Source organism: Gnatocerus cornutus, chromosome 9 (assembly GCF_029298725.1).
Source record: "Gnatocerus cornutus isolate USDA-ARS CGAHR chromosome 9, icGnaCorn1.1, whole genome shotgun sequence".
Lineage (NCBI taxonomy): Eukaryota > Metazoa > Arthropoda > Insecta > Coleoptera > Tenebrionidae > Gnatocerus > Gnatocerus cornutus.
This window is the reverse complement of record NC_142241.1, coordinates 11078385-11103022: the sequence shown is the minus strand read 5'-3', so window position 1 is coordinate 11103022 and position 24638 is coordinate 11078385. Positions and strand designations below refer to the sequence as shown.

At 32.6% G+C, this 24638-nt stretch overlaps 2 protein-coding genes across 4 annotated transcripts in view; one reads left to right on the top strand and one right to left on the bottom strand.

The window, feature by feature from the left end:
• Nucleotides 1-23148, top strand: part of LOC148168791 (uncharacterized) — a 58253-nt gene extending 35105 nt beyond the window's left edge. For all 3 annotated transcript variants that reach the window (XM_088045316.1, XM_088045314.1, XM_088045315.1), the window contains exons 3-9: nucleotides 15475-15754; nucleotides 15804-16026; nucleotides 18056-18192; nucleotides 18242-18394; nucleotides 18683-18863; nucleotides 21193-21332; nucleotides 21380-23148. In XM_088045316.1, coding sequence (XP_087901442.1) covers nucleotides 15475-15754; nucleotides 15804-16026; nucleotides 18056-18192; nucleotides 18242-18394; nucleotides 18683-18863; nucleotides 21193-21332; nucleotides 21380-21645 — 1380 coding nt within the window. In that variant the 3' untranslated portion in view covers nucleotides 21646-23148. The remainder of the gene's footprint in view (nucleotides 1-15474; nucleotides 15755-15803; nucleotides 16027-18055; nucleotides 18193-18241; nucleotides 18395-18682; nucleotides 18864-21192; nucleotides 21333-21379) is intronic.
• Nucleotides 7927-12365, bottom strand: LOC148168792 (uncharacterized). Its single transcript, XM_088046339.1, has 2 exons — nucleotides 12254-12365; nucleotides 7927-12199 (listed from the first exon to the last, which is right to left on the bottom strand). The coding sequence occupies exon 2, from the start codon at nucleotides 12190-12192 to the stop codon at nucleotides 8380-8382; it is 3813 nt and encodes a 1270-aa protein (XP_087902465.1). The 5' UTR covers nucleotides 12193-12199; nucleotides 12254-12365; the 3' UTR covers nucleotides 7927-8379.
• Nucleotides 23149-24638: the final 1490 nt, after the last annotated feature.

The window sequence follows — 24638 nt, the reverse complement described above, 5'->3', positions numbered from 1 at the left end:
ATCTGATATTGTGAATTAAATGTTTTTCTTTTTTGATTTCCTCTTCAAATCGGTTAGCTTCAATCATCAATTCGCAATCATACTGAATTTCTTCAACATCACACTGCTCATCGGCAGACATCTTGATGTAAACTAATCAAAACGATCATTGTTTACATGTCATAACACATTTTTCTTATCAATCCAACTGTTATGGTTATTATCAAACCCTAACCATTTAACCAATACTTTATTTCCACGTCGTTTCAAAACTTTTTCCACCAGATATATGTCCGAATTTTTTGTTTTCTGCAATTCTTTTTCGTAGAAAGCACCCATTATAGGTTTTTCTTCCATATCTTCTAAAAGGTACGTGGTAGGATTGGTAATATTTATTTTAACAACCTTGAACAATTCTGTGGTCCAATTAGGTGTATAACCTTTATCAAAAATATGTTTGGCTTTACTTATCCTAACAATGTCTCCAACTTTAAATTTTCTTGTGGCTGTTGCAACTTTAATCTCATTAAATGATGATTTTAAAACACGATCTTCATTTGTTTTGTTTACATTAACGGGCTTCACATGTATTGTACTATGGATGGTATTATTATATGTGGATACAAGTTCTGGTAGAACATTAATCCACTTGTAAGAACCGTTTAAACTGAAGTATTTAAAAAGACGGTCTTTTAATGTTCGTATGACTCGTTCGGCAATTGCTGCTTTTTTAGAACTGAACGTATGGTAATGATTTATTTTATATTTCTTCATTAGTGCATTGAATTTCGAATTAAAAAATTCTTTACCTTGATCTGTCTGTAAATTTTTGGGGTGCCTCTTCTCTTTTAATATTGATTCAAATGCTTTTGTAACTTCATCGGCATGTTTAGACTTTAAGGGCTTAGCCCAAACATATTTCGAAAAACAATCGATAACAATCAATATAAAGTTAAAATTTTTATTAGACGAGGCATACATATTCATTTGTCCTAGATCAGCTTGCCATAAATCATCTAAACCCTTAATAATTGTTCGACGTCTTGTAAACTTTCTTTGGATTGGTTTGTGAAGCTCATTAACAAGCTCTAGTTTTTCTTTGGAATGCTGTTTCACCATTGTTTACCACTAATCTGATAAATAATTTGAAAACAACTAATTTTATATAAATCTTTTATTAATAATAAGTAGAATCTACAGACTGTTTTGTATTACTAGATATCTAGAATTTTTTCACTAATTATTACAGATTCACATTTACTGATTTTCAAATTTTTTAATTATTTGAATTGTGCAATAATTTTTTATCATCGATACTAACCAATTTGTTTTTGCTTAAGAACTCTAGATTAGCAGTCGAGATGGAATCAATTTTCTCTTTAAGTAAGTTAATGGTCGTAAGATTGTTTTCCATATGCTGATTAATTTTCAAATTGTTGTCCGTAATTTGTTCTTCTATTTTATTTAATCTTTTATCAATTTGAGCTACAACATTTAACAATTCTGTTTTTAACTTGGCATATATTTCTTGCTGTAATGTTATACGGTTTTGACAGAGCTCTACAGATTTAAGAACTCTAGAAGATATAGCTTTAATAGTTGTTAGAACATCCTGGGATAGTTGAGCAATTTTAGTGTCTATATATTTTTTATTCGCAGCATCATTATCCAAAGACGGTTCTTTAATATTGCAAATTTTCAAATTTTCTGCATCAATATCCCCATCAACAGTAAATTTCAATCCATTAGTAGTTTGAAATTTTGCCAACAATAAAGTGTTTTTATGATCGTCTAAAGCTTGACCAAACTTGTCGAGAGGCATTTTACAACTAAATGATTTGGACGGATTACAAGTTAATAAATAATACCCGCTTCTTTTAATTCATTAACTATAGCTACAATTTCATTGTTATGTGACGAATTACCAGCGTCTTTTGATGCCCAAAGTAATTTTAATCTATCAACAAGTTCGTTAACATCATCCCAATACACATATTCGATTGATTTGGAATTGTATTGCAATATATTATCTGTAAGTCCACTTCCAGAAAACGAATAACTACGTTGTGGTGAATCACTAATAAGTGGTTTTATAACACTTCGATATTTCGGATGACTACTGCCTCTTAAGTATCCTGTTGGATCAAATTGTCTTTTGTGTACGCTTGTTGCTTTAAGTATTGAGTGATAGCTATCTTCATCATCTTTTGTATACTTCATAGGACGTTTTTTAAACAATAATTCATACAAGCCCCTTGTACCCACATAAGTTTTACCTCCAATAGTAAAATCATCACTGTTTTTCCCAAAATGAATTAATTTATTGCCCAACATCCATTTATTTGTTTCTGCATCATGATTTACTCCATATGTTGTATCATACTCTTTTGCTGAATGATCTCTTAAAAATCCATCTATGTATTCACGAGCTAATTCCGAATAATCAGATAAGTAGTCTTCATAAGCTTCTTCAGTGATATTTTCAAACACATTATCATCACCATCACCAACAACATCATCATCAGGATTAACTGTAGCTGTAGCATAATCATCAGTTGGTTCAAAACTAGGTTTGTATTCACCAATAATTTCAGTAGGAAGCTCCTTAACTGAAATTTGATCCACTGATTCAATGACGGGCTTGGTATCTGTGAATTGATTTGTCTGTGTAGATGAGTCACGTTTTGGAGCGAAGTAACGTGTTTGTGTCGTACTATCAATGACCTTTGCGGTTTTTGTGGTTTTTGCAGATATGTTATCAACCTTCTTGGACAGAGGATCAATAATAGGTTGAAATATTTTCTTTATTGTTTCATCTTGCTCAAATCGACCCAATTTAAGAGCTAAATATTTTCTCCTAATACCTTTAGCGAGCCGATCAATGGCTTTTGTAACGTGCGGATCTGAAGATGTCATTTTAATGAGTGATGATAAATTATAGAAAATTAGATTTTTATATATTTATCGAACCCTTTGCGATATCGACCATTATCCACCGGAAAATCTTTAACAATTACTAAACATCCATAACGTTTTCTCCAGCACTCTGAACAATTTTTTTTGAATTGATCATAGGACATATCGGGTGAAACGTGCTCGTCATACACATGTTTCAAATTGATTTCGTCTTGTCTAAATAACACAATAACATTACTATTATCACGTATTAATTGTTTAGGTATTTTAGAATAAGTTTGGCACAAGTAGGCTGCATCGATATTTTTATGTCTACACATTGAATAATACTGACGAATTTTATTTTGATTATCACAGGCCACATCGTCAAATATAAATAAGGAATGATCAAGAGCCTGAGAGGGATCAATTACGTCATCATTATTGTCGTACGGAAAGTATTTTATTCCATTCACACGTGCCAACACCGATTTTAGTACTTGATATTTAGTTTGAAATAAAGATTTTGAATAAAGATAAACATTTTTAAATTTAAGTCCTCTTTCATTATAAATTAAAGAAAGCAATGCGTTCGTTTTTCCACATCCACTGGGCCCACAAAAAATTGCTCGAAATGAAGTTGGTAGTAGTTTTCCATGAATATGAGTTTTCGGTTTTTCAAAAAAATCTAAATTAACTATGGGTAGGGTTTCTTCTTGTTGCGTGCACTGCATTCTGACATAAACTGATGGTGAAAATAAAAAGAATTGTTTATAAACTTTTATAACCATCATCACTGTTAGAAAACATCAAACATACTTTACAACGTAAACTGCATGATTCTAGTGATGATGATGATGATGATGATGTTGATTTTGATGATGAATCATTTTTAATTAATTTTTCGAGTATACATCTACAAGTATCAGGTCCACACGTGGCGTTTGGATTCGACCAAGGACATGTCACATAATGAAGTCCGAATTTATCATTGTATACTTTTTCTGGTTTGTTGGTATGTGCTTCATGCATTTTGAACCAATAACTAAAGAAAATCTACTACAACATCACCTTAAATAGATCTGATGGAGAGAGGGTGATTAATAAAAAATTAAAAACTTTAGCATTTATTTATTTGTTCCACCCACTGGTGCAAAATTACACAGTTTACATTGCTACACATGTAATTTTTTTGATTAAAGTGATTAAAGCATTTTGGACGTTGTTTTTCAAACTTGGGTACTCCATCTTCATTTTCAACGTTTTTTATGATCAAGTCCGGTAATTCACTTGCACACACATATGTTAAATAAGTATATTTTTGGCTCCCCTTCACATAAACCATTTTATAGTTTTTTAATACTTTAATTAAAATATCAGCAATGTCATCATAATTCACATATCCATATGAATAGCGTAGACCATGGAAATTTCGTTCTTCATACCTCACTTGACTTTTATTGGTTTGCGACAATGTGTCAAATTTTTTAGGCGGCTTTAGAAGGTAATGATTGGTTTGATGTCCGTTGAATATGGTAACTTCTTTGGGGTAAAAGGACCATTTTTGATTTTCATTTCTCAAGTTAAACCCTTGAATATCAACACAAACAATCGTCATCATGATTGTCGTCACATTAACATTACATCTTTAGTCTGTTAAATTATATACCACCCCCTCTACTTTTTAAGATAGACTTCGTACTATCTCACTAATAGGAAGATGTTCAAAGATGGTATCATGAATGATAATGCAATATGCTTTTGTATCTGCAGGAAAACCACTTGCGGCTTCAATATCAACCTTAAGATCAACAGTATTTGATTTCAACGATTGGTGCCTTTGGGAACAGTCAATGACGAACAAAGCTCGATTCTTAAAAGCTACATAATCTAACAAAGGTTGTTTGGGATGTGTGATATCATTTTTAAATCTACTCAAAAATTGTGAATAATTATAATGTGCATCAACAAATTTATTTTTTTCAAAGTTGAGCCTCATGCGTTCTGTGGGGTAATATTCTCCATTTAGCATAATACGTATATCTGATACATTTATATTCCCAAAATATTGCGGATCTTTTTTGATAGTATTTCTGATCCCCGTTTGAAATGCAATAATTACAAATCGAGGTGTTTCTACACTTGTACTTGTTTTTACACCCCAAATTTCTTTTGTAGCACCAACAGTCAGCTGAGGCAATTCATGATAATCCCATTTTCTGAACGATATAAACATTGGCTCATCTGTTTTTATTGATTTTAACAAATTTAATTTCAGGACATCATTAGGTGTAATAATGTCCACTTTTAGTGAGATATTTTCAATGTTTAATTCCCCTGCTATCGTAGGATCTTTTACATTAGTTGTATGCATACAATCATCATCGTTCTTGTTCCTTACAAGACGTATAGTTTGTTTTCCAAAAGATGTTACTTGATGATCATTGAAAACACCAAACAGATGTTTTAGAGGAACACGTAGAATGAATGATCCATCAGTATTTACTATAGGATTTTGTGGAAAATTCCATCCTGCAATATCCAGGTGCTTTGAATCGTTGGGGTTATAACAGAGATAACCTCTGATTGTACTCACAATACCAGGATCACGCACGGTCTCAATTTCTTTACCATTTAATTCATATGTGACAGAATCAAATAGAAATGCACCAACATTATTTACAAGAGATACACTTCCTTCTCCACTTTTTTTCTTGACACTACCTTCAATAATCAAGGCGGCATCGTACATTAAGGTCCATATGTCCGATTGATTTATTGAAATTTCAATGATGTCATTATTATTAAAAGTTTTCACATAAGGATAATATGTTCGAGTCTCAATCTTCTTAATGTTTTCATCAAATTGCGGTTTTCGATGAAAGTCGAACGTTTGGCTTAATGACATTATAACCTAACGATTTAAGAAACAATATATTCGCTGGAGTTAAACCCTTTGTCTTCGATGGTTGTCTTTTACAGACTGACTGCTGAACAACTGACATCGAACTTTTATAAGGACTTCGACTTGGATTGATAAACACCAAACCCATTATGACAGTTTCTTTAGTTCTAAACGCACAATTACTTCTTCTTTACGAAAATTGACAGGTTTGAAATCTTGGTTAAGTATGCTTAGTGTTATGTTTGGAATTTCTCGCTTATTAATTATGGGTAGATATACAAGATTCCTTGGTACTTCGTCTATTGCAAATCCTGGATTGACTTGCACAGCAAATTCGTAAATGGTATGAGAAAGCCTATGATTATGAAAAGCTCCTGTCGTTATATTACAATTAATTTGAATAGTTCTGACTTTTACTATGTCGACAGGTAGATCTGATTCGTGATGTTGATGTGGTGGTAGTGTACGTTTAGAAAACCCTAATATTCTACCAATACTATCCTCCTGTGTAAAATCGATTGCGAAATGTTCGCTTTTAATTTCACACTTAAGCGTATTGTGATTGGGTTTTAGTGAAAAATATTGGTTGTAGTCTTCTTTCTTCACAGAGTTTGGAATTATTTTTTGGATCAAGTATGATTCAATGTCGGAAATTTCATAAGATCCTGTTGGTATTGTTATTACTTTTGAATCTTTCTCCTCAGAGTAATAGAATTTATTTTCGCCTGGTTCAATATTTGGAATACTATTGTATGAATGAAACCCAATTAACGCTAAACCGTAATCGCAATCTGAATCAAGTTCTATAGGATTTGGGAAATCGATGGATAGCACGTGATTGTTACTTTTTAAAGAAAAGATGGTTGACATTATTCACATACAACATCTAAGATGTAACTGATTTATTTTATATATTTTACATATTTTTATACAAAAATTTCAAACATAAATGACCACAATTTACTTGATTGTAATTTTGATATCGATCATTGTTGTAAAAAATTTCAACACTATTACCCAAATAACGTACAAGTTCTTGAGGCGGCTTTAGTGCCCCAAAACTATCAAAATAGGTAACATTGTTGTTCTTTTTTATGTAGGCCACCCAATGAGTTCCTGGATTTTTCTTGGTATCCAAATTGACTATTGCGCATTCATTTTTATTTGGTTTATTTAATAATGTGTCACGCATAAAAACTCCTCTGAAATATGGTATTTTTAACATTTTTGCGAATTTTCTTATATCGATGTCGTAGAGGGCTCTGTTGGGTAGCTCTATAGGTAGTTTTTTGAGACCTGCTGTTTTTTCAAAAACAATCCGTATCCACCTCTATCATTCTTCTTCAAATAAAGACCAGATCCTTTTTTACCAATTTCTTCCATTGCTTTATTATGCCGACCTTGTTCATCTAATTTCTTTTTCGCATTCTTTGCATCAATCACTGTTTTTGCCACAGCACTAGCTCCCCCTATTAGTGAACCAAGACTTCCCAGTCCTGCTAATATAGGTAGAAGAGGTAAAATTCCTCCTTGCTTCGGTTCAAACGGTATTATTCTAGGAACACGTATGTTCTTACGACCTCCCGCTTTTCTCACAGCTATACGACCTGTTTGGAGTGCCATCACTGCAGCTCTTCTCAATGCTGTTTTATTAGATAAATCTACATTTTCATTCCTTAGATCCTTTCTTATGTGGTCTACAATACCACGATTAAATGAAATAGTAGGATGATGACGATGAGTCTTTTTTCGAAGGCCCATTCCAAGCTTTCTTTTCGTTTTCATGGCTGTTGTTACAAGCCAAGCTGCTGCTTTCTCTCCTAAACCGGCGTCTTTCGATTTAACCCTCTCCCAAGCCCGATTTTCTAAAATCCAATCTGCTTTGTGTCGCTCGTCTAAAGATTGATTTTTGGAATAGCTAATGTCGTGTTCTTTGCATGCAGCATCCAACTTATTTATACCAGAATCACCTTTCCGTAATCTTTTCTCCAATTTTGTGCCAGGACCACAGTAGCTTTTTTATTGAAAAATGAATAAAACCTTATAGAATATGTAAAGACTTACTTGTAGCCGGGTATGTGTAGTTCTAGAGGTAGTTTATTAATTAGAGAATTTACTACACCACGTCCACCTTTACGTTCGGGGACTAACATGACAATGAATACTTCGTATAAGTCTAGTGATATTTATAGAAGAGGGAGGGAATAAAGGCACATCATTTTAATTACAAGTTTTATTTATGTACTTTTGAACAAGATTGGGTGGTAAAAATATTTCCAGGTCCTTAATAAATCCATGTAGTCCTCGGTCGAACAAAGATTGACACAACCTCGCCACATCAATTTGCTTATCGATGAATTGTTGACAAATTTCCATACCATTGCGATATTGCTTCTTCCATGATTTAATTAATGCATCCTCTTCTGTGAAGTCCGCATCGTACACCTCAGCATGTAGGAGATCATAGTAAGCATCACAAAATTCTGAATGGATACGTTTGACGGCGGAATTAAGATCTGTTGCCTTCACCCATTTGTCTTGACTGTACATTTGCCACATCCTACTACTCCAACTTGAAATGTAGGAATGAATGGTGATTTTCAATGTTGTAGGCTCTCATTTGTTTCCATTAAAAGTGATTTGTAGTGACCGTGTGGTAAAGTATCAGTGGAATCATTTAATAAAAATCTTTTATCATCAAAGTTGCTTAAACCAATTTTGTGCTGTTCGATACTGTAAACTTTGTGTGCAAATGATCGTATTGTACGTTGAGTCACCTCTTTAACCATGTTATTTTTTAAACAGTCTAGGTAGTCTTGAAAAGTGATTTTATTTTTGACAACACTAAATTTAACACCTTTTGATTTTTTGATACATTTTCCCCCTTTAACTTTGTACGCGTACATTTTAGATCTAAGTCCAATAAAATGACTCATCGCATTGCTATTTAGCTCATCTTTCATCACCCCAGGGACCTTTTTGTTTACAAGAGGTATTGACCATTGATTGTTTAAAGGGTAATCACTTGTATCGAACATTTTTATATTTGCCTTAATTAAATCATGATAGATATCATCACATTGAAGTTCGTAGATAAGGCTGTCTGTGTCAGTATATAAAAGTTTGCAATTATTTTCATTAAACTTCTTTAACATGAATTCATAATGAAAATCATAGACACATACTTTGGAAATATCTAAAATAGACATACCAATGTACAATGGTTTATTGAATATAAGTTCAGTTTTTGCAAGCTCGATCGCGATAAGATTTTCATTAAAAATTGTACGATTTTGAAATCTGGGGCTGGATATTAAATTTTTTGCTCCGTATCTCCCTTCCCATTGCGATACCAATTTTACAATTCGATGTTTTCGGATATTTTCCATGGTTTTTCCAAACACTGCATTATTTGCCAATTTATAATTATTTTTTTCAAAAGTACTTTTGGCTTGTGCACGTAAATTTGTGTTTAGTTCGATATACGGTTTTAGCCATGGAGCTTGCTTGAAACTTAAAATTTTATGAATCTTTTTAACCACTAAACCATTATGTATCGCTTGTTTTAAATTCTGATAATGAAGAATGTAATTAGTTTTTTTATGTAGGGTGGTCATTAATTTAGAGATTTTTGAATTTGCTGGTTTTCGGTGTTCAGCACAAAAAGGTAAGTCTTTGTGCCGATCATGTATATGTTGCGGGTAGTCAAGATCGACTTCTAAAATGTAACCTGTGTTGGACTCGTTGGAAATATTTGTAACATCAAAATCAGTAACATCATCTAACCATTTAAATTCTCTATACGGTAAATATTGCTGCATGGCCCACCCGTAAAGATTGTTGACATCCAAATACATTAGATATTTATTTGGTTTAGATGGATCATAATCGTCACCTAAATATTTATTATTTGCTTCCGAGTATCGATTGCAGCATTGATTTATGCCACCGCGAATACCTCTTTCCACAAATAATAACATATCAATATCTTTAAGAATTTCGAGTTTACATCCAGTGTATTTCAGCATACAATCCCATGTATAACCGGGTAAAGTGTAGTACCATGCGGGGTCCAAACCATACGTTTTATGCATTACTCGACGGAAATTTTCGAAAACATCGGCCAATAGTAAAATGTCAATTTTCATATATAAATCCAAGTATTCGCCCAAGTTGTTAATTTTGAATTGGGTCCAAACGTTTTGACCATGTTGATAATTTTCTTCGGAAATGTGCGAATCATTTAGTTTACTATAAAATTTTTCGATCGGTGGTAGACATGTTTCTGTTAATTTTTCAATTGAGTCGAGATAGTCGTATGGAAATACACCTTTGCGTGTGAGTAATTTGAAGGAATCCTTATCTAAGTCTTTAAATTCGCGTTTTAAATGTTGTAATTCATCTGCTTCTAAAGTCGATACTAATTCATCCAAGGATGCATTCATAAATCTGAGAGAATCAATGAACCTAAATTTTATATCAGTATTTTCATCTTTCAGCGTGAATGCAATGTACTTTTCTAGATTGATTGGCAAAAGTGTGATTTTTCCTAATTTTGAAATATCTTCAATGAGGAAATGACTATCATATCCCGATAAATTGTGGAAAACAATGGGAACCATAAATCGCTTTTTATAATTTAAATTACATATTGAATGAGCAAATCCTCTAAATACCGATGTAAAATGATCATGATCTCTTACAATGTTTTTTTGTTGTCTATCTTCTTCGGTAAAACATTTCCCACATATGTGACATAAAACAGCTGATTTAAAGCTTGGACTTGAACCCATAGGTTTAGCTTCGATTATTTTTTCAGAGACATTTCTTGCAATTTGTTTAAGCTTATTTGTAAACCACACAGCAACATTCTCACCACGATAAAAGTCATAAAAGGACAGACTATCATCATAGTTACATTTTAGAAATAGTCCAACACTGCACGCTTTATGTTGTTGATACTTGAAGGTTTTGGATGTATTTTCACAAGTTTTTTCGATCGGTTGAAGCACAGACTCGAAATCGCAGTATAAAATAAATGGTAATGTCTGTTGATTGATATAATTTTGAAATTCTACATAATCATATTTTGGAAATGAAATTTTACTAAAATTTAATTTTTCACATTGCTCCGAATGCTCTTTAATAGTATCCTCCTTCTTGAAATAGTTAAGGCAACGATCACATAAATACACTTTATGATTATTTTTGTTTAATTGATTTGAAACAAGTCGAGACAAGTTTTTAATCCAACAATAATGATACTTTATTTCGGTGTTATCCACATCGGCATTATCTGGAGCCTCATAATCATTTAATTTTGGAAAATAAACGTTTTGGACTTGGAGCAAATTTACATGTTTTTCTAATTTTTTTTCTGTTAGTCTTACTGGAGCTACAGTATAATACGATGCTTTTGATTTAGTTTGATTTAATTCCAAAACGTACACGTTAATTGAAACATTATTTAATTTTTCAAATTTGGAAATTTGATTAATACTGACAGGAAATTCGATTCCCTTCATATTTAATTTTGATGACCAATGCGGATACGAATTAATTCTATCAGGATGACTATTAGCGGGGAATAAGGCTGAGATGACGCTCCAAGAAAAGCACTCGTTATCATTATAATTTTTGACATTAACACAAGCGTGTTTATTAGCAATTTGTTGTGGAAGTCTGATGAAAGATGAACCATTCCCAATTTCACATTTATTTATATTGATTTCCAACGAAATAATTTTATGTAATGCCCAACCCGAATCACGAAGTTGAAAGTTTTCTAGTTTACTTAAAATTTTATCACTTATGTAATTTTGAAACCAATTTTTAATATTTCGCCCTTGATCCAACAGTCCATTCCTGGTGTTAAACGATTTTTCTTCAATAATTTCACTACCATCGTTTGGATTGTTTTTAATAAATTCACCATGAAAACATGCGTTAATTTTAAGCAAAGTAAATTTTTTAAGCAATTTTTTAATGCGAGAATTAAAAACCGAAAATGCATCATTTAAAAACTGAACAATATCAATGTGACTTAAATTAAAAATTATTCCAGTTTGAACGCGTGACTTAAAAGCAGTTTTCAATTCTTCCCACTGAACCCTCTTTTGATGATTTATCTTCAATCCTCGACCACTGATACCATTATTTGCACACAAACGTTTAAGTATGAGGTGAAAATGTTTTAATTTAATTAAATTGGAATTAAGCTTGAGTCGAGCACCAACACTCAATTTCAAGCTTTTAATAGTTTTCGAATAAAGTTTAAAATAACTTTTAATTTGGTGGACCAAATATAAAGCACTTTGATGATCAAAGATTGTTGTCAAATTATCCAAATGCGTTTTAGTAGCCTGAACGATGTCGTTACTTACCACGATCACTTCATCAGCTTTGGAAGTCATGATAGGCCTAAGATAAAGTACAAATTCAGTACCAGATTTAGAAGCAAAAATTTATTCTTACCTTTTATTATCACTCTCACTACAACACAATTATTTGTCTTATCGACTTAAGTTGATCACTCGTATAAACGGCGGAAAATGATGAGCTGATTACTGTTCTATTAGCACCTCGACAGCAGCAGCACAATCAATGGTCTGAGCTGATCATTTTGTTCGTTATATAGACGGTGGGAAACATATGGTCTTATCAATGTTTGCGGTTTTTCCGAGAAACGCGGAAATCAGACCGGATGATTACACCCAAATAACGAATTATTTTGCATTTTTTTTCCGAGAAATTGCAATATTTTTTTTTCCGAGAAATTCCAAAAATTTTTGCCGAGGACCGCGCTTAAAACTTTTTGAAATTTTTGCTCACTCTAGCGCCCTCTATGATTGTCACCCAAACCGTCACCGCCATCTTGATCTGACACAACTGTCAAATTCAAAATTTCCGTCATTCCATAATGACATCTGTCAAAATTCTCGTCGCCAGCTGTCAAATTTCCACCGCCATCTGTCAAATTTTTAAATTTCCCGCCGTTTAGCCGCGCACGCGCAAATTGAACTGTTTATCGGCTCGCGGCGCCTCCAACCGGCTACACATTTCAATTTCCCGCCACCAGCTGTCAAATTCGCACCGCCATGTGTCAAATTTTTAAATCACCCGCCACCTGATTGGCAGATGACCAGCAATACGCCGGAAGAGCCGCCGACACCATCTGTGCGCCTGATTGGTAGATGACCAGCAATACATCACCGGACGGGCGCTCGAGATTACGACTTCCGGTCTAGAACCGGCTTTGTTACACTACTGATAACATTAAATAAAAAATGGCAAAACGTGATCGCACTTCTATATCGGAAATGAAACGATTTCGAGTTCCAGTAATTGAATTTTTTCCCAATTTGTCGATTTCGAAACATATTGATATTGCTGACTTCATCGCGTACGACCACAAAAAAATGCGTGCCAATTAAGCAAACAAAAATGATGTTTGGCAATTATTACAGTTGGAGGTGCTAATTAGAAGTCGGGAATTTCAGAATAATGGTCACGTAACGGGGATAATTAGTAATGTAAAGTTGAAAAAAATAAAAGGGTTGTGGACTGTATGCATGAAAGGGCATAGAAGGGTGAACAAAGTGGAGTTGAAGTGAACCGACACCCGTTCATGTTCAATATTTCAGAGTGGAAGTTAAAATGGATGGCAAAGTGTCCTTTCTTATTCTCCGAGTCGTATGCATTTTTCAGGAGGTTTGAACTGAAAGCAAGGAGACTCAGCGGCAGTTGATCATATTTGTTGCGGGTGTACTTTATTTTACTATATTCACTTATTTTATACATATAGCAGGGGAGATAAGGGCACATTAGTACACGGGGTAAGTTGTTGCGTTTTACACATTTTATACAAGTCAGAAAAAAGTTTAATTTTGTGTTATTTTTGTGGATGTTTTTCAGATTTTAAAAGAATATGATATTCAATTTAAAAACATAAAATCGACTTAGTTTAAGCAACAAACTTGTGCTTGTGTTTGGAGGCTAAATTAGAAGCACTATTTAATAATTTTCAAAAACATAATTAGTATTAAGATATTATTATTATTATTGTGCAGAAATTGAGCTTTCGTTACCTAGTTCTACATATGGATAATAATTCCATTGGATTTCAATTAGTCCAATATTATTTTATCAAACCCAGCGATAAAATAATTGTTATCAGCTTTATGTATCTTTCGATATTTGAATGAGGTATTTCAGACTTATTGTACAAACAATAAGTATCAACTAGACATAAAAATGATAAATAGAAAAAATCATGACAATGATGATTGATAAGATCGAAAAAATTGGAAATTTTCGAGTACAAAATAAGACGAAAAGAATACGATTAAAGTCGAAAAACCAGGGAATTCGGACCACTTGACACAAAAAATTACAAGATAATTTAAATTAGAAAACTTCAAAATTTTGGTGCAGAAATAAAACAAGACAAATTCTATTCTGATAGACAATTAAAAATCAATTTCTCTCTAATTATAGAAACCAAATTTAATTATTTTCAACCACATTGCACTAACATTGAACTAACTGACGTCGACAAGTCCAGCAGCCGAGAATAATTTTGTATTCCTATTAAATTGTAAATTTCCAGACTTCACCTGTTATTTTTTTGTCATATTAAATGAAAAATTTGAAATTGGAAAAAAAATCTCAAAATAAATAATAACAAATTTTAGAATTATTATTATATTTTAGAATTACCTGTTGAAATAACAGGAATATTAACAATACATTTTCGCACTTTGCTATAAACAAGTTGTATTCCATAATATTATCTTTCAGTCATTTTATAATTTGTACATGTATTCAAAGTTTGTTTTTGTGTTTTAACGGTAAAATAGCCATCAGCAAAACTACAAAATTCCAATGTACCCGAAGCCCGGCTTTTCCAAAATTTCCTCCTTTGTTCGCTTCACTGTTTTTTATGGCTTTCCCTTTTCCTAATCGTTTATTACCCCTAACTGGTCTTTATTTACCCACTAAATGTAGGCAGCCCCATTAAAAATTAAATCCCAAGCGTAACGGCTTAACTTTAAAAACCACAATGTTGCATCAAATCTCTTAACCATGAAAATTCATTCCGCAATTCTGAAAACGCACCGTTTTCTTTATATTAAACTTTTCATTTAATGCTTCTTTAATAAAATGTAAATGAAAGGTTTACTGCGCAAAGCTGCCGTCAATCTTTTTACAGCATTAGTGCTTTGCATATTACGCGACAAAGGAAAAATGAATCAAATTTTTAGTATTTACTTCCGTGATAAACACTTGAGTTAGTTCAACAGGGGCGCTAAATAAATGTCTTTGATATGGACTGTTTTAATTTACATTTTATTGTTTAAATTTTCGCGTGTTTGCTTCCATTTCGAGGTTCATTTGAAATTCATTATTATCACAAGTTGCCCTTTTCTCTTCCAGGTTTGTGCCGCCAAACGTTAAAAAATAGAGAGGCCCCAAGACGGTTGTAAAGATACGACCAGAGTAATAAAATCTCAGGTTTTATAATTATTGTCTTGATAAACTTCAGAGCGAATATGTTGCTGGTAAAAAAATGACCTCGCAATTAAATTTAACTTGTAACGCCAGGAAGAATCCCGTTTTCTATTATCTCGAAAAGATGGAGTGCTTACGTACCCAAAGTCTAACCTAATAAAGCTTTTACGAGGTTTTCTTTTCAGGTGTTGCAACAATGTCCAGCACGTGCAGACATCTCACCCTGCTCGTGTTCGTTGAAAAAGAATGGTTTAGACATCCTGTGCGAGTTCACTGACCAGCAACACATAAATAATGCCATGGGGGCGTTAAAACGAAAAGAATTTGTTATCTTTTATCTGAAACTTCGCCACAACAACTTGCGAAAATTGCCGGGTTTCATCTTTTTAGGTTTAGATATCCGTCACCTGACCATACATAATAGCAGTTTGTCGACGGTGGAAGAAGCATCGCTTAGCTCGATTGGTAAGACGTGCGCTTTTCCAATTCTTTGTTTTAATGGAATTGGATACAGGTAAGATGTTGACGCAATTGGACGTGTCCCAAAACAGCCTAACGGTCGTTCCATCTTCGGCCTACAAGAGCCTGCACCAGCTACTGATCTTGAACATGAACCACAACAAGATTAGCGTCATACATTCGAAGGCTTTTCAGGGACTCGACACGCTGGAGATTCTTACTTTGTACGAGAATAAGATAACGTCTATTGAAAATGAGGCCTTTGTGGGCTTGGAAAAGTAAGTTCTTTTAGAAGCGGTTACTTTCGATGTAGGTCATTTTATTACATTATTAAAATCTATCGGATATTGATTGGTGTTACCAATTCTGTTTGTCTCAAGGTTACCGTTACAACTCAGACTTGATAAAAGTCTCCTTCATAATTTACGACGAAAAGTTATACTTGTCCCAAATAGTTCGAGTATTGATCACACAGAAGCTCAATCCTGAGTGCTTCAGACTGCCTAAATTTTTCGTGGCGCATGTGTATATTAAATTATATTTACCAGACAACGATCCTTCAGTAAAATGAAACATGAGCTCTCATTTTGTCGACGTAATCAGACCCTTTTATCAACGCCAGTATTGGAAATTCCCCATAAATTATTCAGCGATTTCGCGATAATTTTCCCTATTACTTTAACTAATAGCCTTCAGCAAGTAACGTGCCCCTTACTCAAGAATAAACAGCAACTTCTCACGTTTCCCACATCGATTTCCACTTATCCACCACCTTCAGACAGTTTTTTACATTTTAAAATTCGATCGCGAAGTTCGGTGTTCTTTTTCCCAGAAAATTGAAGAGAAAAAAGTAAGACAATTTTGTCAATTTTTGTAGTACTGCTACGAAATTTGGGAAAGTAACCTTTATTAAGTAGTTTATTAACTCTACCTCATTACAAAATTCTAGAGCAGAGGACTCAAGTTCTAGAAATTTTTTATTTTCACACCATGCATAAATTGGCAACATCAGTTGAAAAAATCGGAATTCTGTCAATTTGATTGCTCCAGCTACGAAATTTGGGGAAATTACTCTTATTAAGTAGTTTATTAACTTTATCAATTGACAAAATTGTAGAGCAAAAGACGTAAATTTTAGAAAATTTTTATTTTTACACCAAGCACAAATTGCCAATGTCTGTTGAAAACATTCGTAATTTTGACAATTTTTATGCTACAACTACGAAATTTGGGGAAGTTACTCTTATTAAGTAGTTTATCAACTCTATCACATTACAAAATTCTAAAGCAGAGGACTCAAGTTCTAGAAATTTTTTATTTTCACACCATGCACAAATTGGCAACATCAGTTGAAAAAATCGGAATTCTGTCAATTTGATTGCTCCAGCTACGAAATTTGGGTAAATGACTCTTATTAAGTAGTTTATTAACTTTATCAATTGACAAAATTGTAGAGCAAAAGACCTAAATTTTAGAAAATTTTTATTTTCACACCAAGCACAAATTGCCAATGTCTGTTGAAAACATTCGTAATTTTGACAATTTTTATGCTACAACTACGAAATTTGGGGAAGTTACTCTTATTAAGTAGTTTATTAACTCTACCACATTACAAAATTCTAAAGCAGAGGACTCAAGTTCTAGAAATTTTTTATTTTCACACCATGCACAAATTGCCAACATCAGTTGAAAAAAATCGGAATTCTTTTAAATTGATTGCTCCAGCTACGAAATTTGGGGAAGTTATTCTTATTAAGTAGTTTATTAACTCTATCAAATAACAAAATTCTAGAGCAGAAAACCTAAATTTTAGAAAATTTTGATTTTCACACCAAGCGCAAATTGCCAATGTTTGTTGAAAAAATTCGTAATTTTGACAATTTTTATACTACAGCTACGAAATTTAGGGAATTATTCTTATTAAGTAGTTTATTAACTCTATCAAATGACAAAATTGTAGAGCAAAAGACTCCAATTTTAGAATTTTTTTATTTCACACAAATTGCAACATCTCTTGCTAAAATTCGTAGATTTGATCATTTCTGTGCTTCATTTACGAAATTTGTGGAAATTACCTATCTCAAGTTCTTAATTAACTCTACCAAATTACAAGATTGTAGAGTGGAAATTTTCGTTTTTTGCAACAATTGGAGTATACATTATCATATCAAAGGTGTCGCATTAATTGTAAAAAGAAACTTATTTTTTAAAAACTTGATAAATTATCATTGACGATTCTCATTTTGTGAGACAGAATCGTTCCGGCAGAAACATTTTCAATTTCATTTTCGGTGTTCTTTTCCCCAGAAAGTTGAAGAGGCTGAATTTGGGTGGCAACGGCTTGACGGAAGTTCCCCAGAAAGCTCTCTCAATTCTAGATACTCTCAAGAAGCTAGAAATGCAAGAAAACCGCCTTAGTGACATAAGAGAAGGAGATTTTGAAGGTGCGTTGTGATTGTCAGATCGAACAAGAAAAACTCGTGTATTTTACAGGTTTGCGAAATCTCGATTCGTTAGGATTGGCCCACAATAAACTTAGGCAAGTTCCATCCAGAGTTTTCTCGCATCTCACGCTTCTAAATTCCTTGGAACTTGATGGGAACAATATAGACACGATCGATCCTGACGCTTTCGTGGGGCTCGAAGGTGAGATTCCGAAAACAAAAACTTTAAATGCTTAAAACACAACAGCTTAACTCCGGAGGAATAGGGATTTCCAGGCACGTCTTCACGCGAATTTGCATGCAGTATGTGAGGAATTAAGCGCTTCATTAACTCTTGCAAAAAGTCTAGCTGGGGATGTGAATTTGGCCGGAATTTTAATTTTAGCAGCATTGATAAACACCGCAGTAACGTGTGAATTAACCCCACTGAGAATGTTTTTGAATTAAACAACGGATGTAAAACACACATTATTTAGGATTTTTATTTTAGAGAACCTCCAGTATTTGCGTTTGGGGGATAATAACATCCATACTATTCCCACTGAAGCATTGAAACGACTACACAGACTGCGCCATTTGGATCTAAGATCCAATAACATTACTTCTATCGCAGAAGACGCATTTCTGGGTTTCGGAGACTCCATCACGTTCCTCAACTTGCAGAAAAATTTGTAAGTACAACTAAACTTTACTTATTCTTCCTTTAGGGTACGGAATCGTTCAAATAGATTTTAACTTCAGCGAGAACTCCTCTTAAATTCGGTTCGAGGTTTCGCGTATTCGTGTCAAAGACAATGAACAACTTTCGCTGAAATGGGCTTATGAGGATATGTAATTAACATGTCGGTTTTGCATTTGCTATTAGCGTGCTTACTGAGTTGAATAGTTCGAAGTTTCAATTAGTGCTATTTGTGATGAAAAGTTGATACTCTGATTAGTTGAGCTAAAGGTAGACTCTTAATCGAATTTGGAAAAGTTCTGGCGTACAAAGCGAACTGCAGATGCTTTAACAAAAATTTAATTAGGTTTTAAAAAGCGGAAGTTTTTAATGGGGACTCAGTTTTTTGCGTCTATGAAATCCTCATTTGCTGCGACAAGTTACAAAATTTTAGTGCAAGGACAACAAATTTCTAAATTTTTTTTTGGAAAACAGAAATATTTACACCAAAAGAATACAATTTAGAGGTGTTACAATTTCTAACTCGTTTTAAACGCGCTAAAATACTCTATAGAGAAAACACAAAGTAAAGTCTAAAAGAATATAGATATAAAATTTAATTAAGTAATTAATTCAAATTTCACCCAAAAATTGCCAACATCTGTTCGTAAAATTTCTAATTTTGATATTTTTTGTGCTACACCTACAAAATTTAAGGAAGTTACTCTTATTAAGTAGTTTATTGACTTTACCAAATTACAAAATTATAGAGCAAAAGACCCAAATTTTTGACATTTTTTATTCTCACCAAGCACAAATTGCTAACATTGGTTGCCAAAATTCGTAATTTTGACAATTTTTGTGATACAGCTACGAAATTTGTGAAAGTTACTCTTATGAAGTAGTTTATTAATTCTGCAAAATTACAAGATTGTAAAGCAGAAAAGTTAAATTGTAGAAATTTTTGATTTTTACATAAAACACGAATTGTCAACATCTGTTGCTAATATTCGTAATTTGATTAATTTCTATGTTACAGCTACAAAATTTAGGGAAATTACTCTTCTTAAGTAGTTTATTAACTGTACTAAATTAAAAAATTGAGCAAAAGACTCAAATTTTAGAAATTTTTGATTTTCTCACCAAGTACAAATTGCCAATATCTGTTGAAAAAAAAATCGTAATTCTGTCAATTTTTGCGCTACAGCTACGAAATTTATGGAAGTTACTCTAATTAAGTAGTCTATTAACTCTAGCAAATTACAAAATTGTAAAACAGGGGACTCAAATTTTATTTTTTTTTTATTTTCATACCTAGCACAAAATGCCAACATCTCTTGGTAAAAGTAGTAGTTTTGATAATTTCTGTGCTCCATTTATAAAATTTGGGGAAATTACCCACCGCAACTTGTTAATTAACTCTACTAAGTTACAAAATTGTAAAGCGGAAAACTCAAATTTTAGAAATTTTCGTTTTTTGCAACAAACAAAAATTGTCAAAATCTTTTGCAACGTTTTCAAATTTGAAATATCTGAGAACAATATAAAAAGATGTAGAGACTCTAAATATGATTTAAAAAAAGAGTCTTAAATGAATTTAAAAAATGTAAGGCAAATCTAGAAGATATATAATTTAAAGTAATTCAAAATTGTCTGTAAAATTAAAAACTTTAAAAATCCATAAAGAATCCAAATAAAAAATTTTAGAGAATGAAACAGAATTTAAAAAGAATTCGTATAATCTAGAAAAGTTAAATAAAATTTCCAAAGAATTTAGATAAAATCGATGAAAAATCTGAGAATTTAAGTAAATCGGAAAAAAAATTAAAAAAATATTTTGCATAATTTAGAAAAATCTGGAAAATGTAAACAGGACCAAAAATGTAAGGACATCTTATAAAATTAAGAAATTATGTTGTAGACAAAAAAATTAGGGGAACTAGAGAAAATTGAAAGAAAATCTGGAGCACATCGAAGAAGAATCTAGAAAATCTAAAAAGTCCAGATATTCCTAAATTATTTATAAAAAAATATACAGAAGAATCGAAGGAAAATTTAAAATTTAAAATAAAAGTATCTAAAGAGAAAATTCAAACCGAACCGAGAAAGCATTTTAAGTGTCTAAACAGGAACTATGAAGAATCTGAATGGCCCCCAATATTTTTTTCCGACCAGAGATTCAAATCGCGTTAATCCAGCTCTGAGAATAAAAACTGAAAGCGTTAAAATCGGCCTAATTAAGCACGTAAAAACATAAAAAGTTAAGAAACCGAAGCTTTACTCATAAAGCAAAAGTAAAAAACCGACTCGCTGATCTCATAATATAAACACCGTTATTTCAGCATCCGAACATTAACAGGCCTCACGTTTGAGAACCTGAATTCCTTAGAGACTCTGAACTTGCAAAACAACAAATTAATGCACATCGGCGAAGATGTAATGGAGCCCATCCTGGATACTCTCCGCGTGGTGGATATAATGGGTAAGTTAGTCTAGATTGTTCATTCAGTTTGACAGTTTCAATTCCAGATAATCCGTTGTTGTGCCATTGCGAACTACAATGGTACAAAAACTGGCTACGAGGCCTCAAAGACAAGGACGATGAAACGATGCATAAGAAGAGAACAGTGTGTATGATGCAACAAGAACATCGCGAATACAACTTGCAGAATTTGCCTTTGGAAAAAATGAATTGCGTTATCAAATCTCCTGACATTTCAACAAGCGGTTCTAACCGAATCGGTTATTGTGTTGCGGTCATGAGTATGTGGGCAAGCACAGTGAGAGTCGTTTAACACTAGTTATACTTAGAAATGTGTTTTGTTTGTAATTATTGAGAAACTAGAATTTAGCAGGATTAGCTAGAATTTTAACGTAAATATTTTATATTTAAAGTTAGATTTATCCTGTTTTGCAACAAGTTAGAGCATGTACGTTGCTTGTAATGATAGAAGAACGTATTTCAAAGCTTCTTGTTATGTATTTCTTAGATTTATGACTTTCAAGGAAGCTGAAGTAGAAACACACTCCGATCTTCATTGCGCGCTGCGTTTTAAACATCATGGTAAAAGTGATTGTGTCTCTTTCTCAATGAAGACGGATTTTGGTGTCTTTACCCAGCTTCTGCACTATTTCATACATATCAGAACGTTCCGACAGGAATAGGACTGAGTAGCGTCTGAAAATTTACATCCACCATTATCTCGAGTGTCCCAATTCTTAACTATATGTCTTTTTCTCTAACTCTTGATGTTTACGTGATGTCTTAGCTGTAAGTACGACAATTTGATTCTTTTCCAAATCTCTTGGTTGCGAACGCACACAAACGCAAACATCTCAGTTTTGATTGGGACTAAAAGGCCTACAAACATATCACGGTGGAGTATACATTATCATATCAAAGGTGCCGCATTAATTGTAAAAAGAAACTTATTTTTTAAAAACTTGATAAATTTTCATTGACGCTCCTCATTTTGTGAGACAGAATCGTTCCGGCAGGAACATTTTCAAAATGGGATCGTCATGAAAACTTTTTATAAAATAAGAGGGAGCCAAAATTGCATGGTAGTATATAGTTATAAGAGATATTTTAATCCAAAACTTGTGAGCTTGATTATCCATATCATTATTGTTAAAATACTAATTAAGAGTACCTATTTAGCGTAGTCTTAGAAGGGTAGAATACATTTGTCAATGCACTATCAGTGTGTTCAGCAAAACGCGATTAAATTTGGAAAAAACACGAAATCTCTGCTATCACGTACCTAAAATCCTAGACTCTAGCTATTAATGATAGCTTCAGAAGCACACATCCCGAATCAAAATTGGAACATATCATAGTAATAGCTGCGATATTTTGTAAAATTTGTACGAATAAAATCGCAATTGTGCAATTGATAAATGGCAAATATTTTTGTGGCAATGTTTTGTGATTGCTGTTTTTGAGGCGTTGCCAGACCATTTCGAGACATATCCGGTCGAGGCGTTGCAAAACTTCGCGTTCCTATGTAAGCTCAAAGCAAACGTGCAATATTTTTCTAAAAAAATTTCTAGTGTCAGGTCGTTATCGCATAGAAACGCGAAGGGCAACCCCGACCCCACCATTTTTTACTATTTTACCGTATTCAGATATGTGTAATATCATATAGCACTGTAATGGAGTACTTGTCTAACATTGAACATGGCTGTTGTGTTTTGTGTCATAATATATTCAAATTATTATATTCAATGTTTCCAAAATGTAATATTCTATGTATATGTGAAAGTCAATAAAGAAGTTTATGCTGACACTTAAATAATCTTTTTTTTATATAAAATCCCACAAAGAATTTGTCGAACAATTTTCCAGTAATGTCTTTAAAAAGTTTCCCAAAGGATACGTAAGAATTTTACAAAGGTTGCCAAATATTCGTTTCTCAAATTACTTCAGAGCAAAATGTTTAATGTACAAGTTAAAGAGTATTAAAAACTTACACAAACCCGCTCAATTTTTTTTAATACCTCCCGAGGTTGAGATAAAAAGAAAAAAGAATTACCAATTTGCGATAAAATAAATGTTTTATTGATAATAAATTACATTGCTATACGCAGTTAGTTCATTTTGTTTCATAAAGATTAATACGGTTTTATGAAGCAAATTACTGAATTTTGCAAATAAATATATTTCCTTAATATCTTCAATATCATCCTCTATATAAGCATTTAAGTCAAACCTAAAGACCCGAGAAAATAAAAAATTCCAAAAATGTCCAAAACATCAAAAGTCCAAAAATTGAAATGACGAGACTCAAAAATTTTAAATCAAATCTCATCTGACAATGCTTTTTCTGAAACCAAATGTCAACTATTTCAAACACAAAATTTTAAAAATCCGTAACTCAAGATACAGTTTTAGATTTTGAAAAATTCGGAGAATGCCTTTACTGTGAGATTTAAAACAGCACTAATTAGGTTTTTATATTAAAATTGAATCATTATAATTAAATTTTTACGAAATAAAATGAATTCTGCATTTTTAATACATTTTTAGAAAAACGAATTTTAAAAAATTCTGATTCGAAATTCGGTCGTCAAAAAATTAGGTTAAGGTTCTTTACTGTTAGCTATAAAACGCTACTAATTATAATAAAATTGAATCATTAGCATTGAAAATATAAGTTAAAAAAATAAATAAACGGATTTAGTATTTTATTATTTTCTCGTTAAGGCCGTCTGACACGGTCCACAATTATGAACGAAAATGTGAACAGAATTTGGGATATATTTCTGATTTAAAAAATGAATAGTATTTTTGAAGATATTTGGTGCACATGTATGACACGGCTTCGCATTAGAAAATATTTTGACGTTTAACTTAGGGATTTTGTTTTTGCTCAGAAAACGAGTGCATCAATTCCTGACAATTTAAAGCCATAAAAGTGTAGCGCTATATTTTTTTAATTGTTCCATATACAGGGTCCGGCAACACTTGTGTCCATCCTCAAAATCGTCTTTAATTTTAAAGATAAAATTTTGGAAATTTGTATACGCTCATAGTTGACAAAGCTCTAGAAGCTGACGCACAAATTTGTATTTTATCACGATTTGGTTGGCGTCGCGACGCCTAAGAAGTATAATTTTTTGCGAATTTTGAGTTTTTGCGGAAATATTAGCGAATTCAATTTTTTTCCAACATAACTGCGATACAAATATCTGAGTTTTTATTTTAAATTTAATGCAAATTGTGTTTAAAATTTGCGAAAAAAACGTTGTTTTATCAAGTAGTTTTCAAAATTATGACAGCGCAGCG

Bases quoted from the DNA above. Each gene is read 5' to 3' on its own strand.
- LOC148168792 (XM_088046339.1), bottom strand. From the start codon at position 12,192: ATGACTTCCAAAGCTGATGAAGTGATCGTGGTAAGTAACGACATCGTT.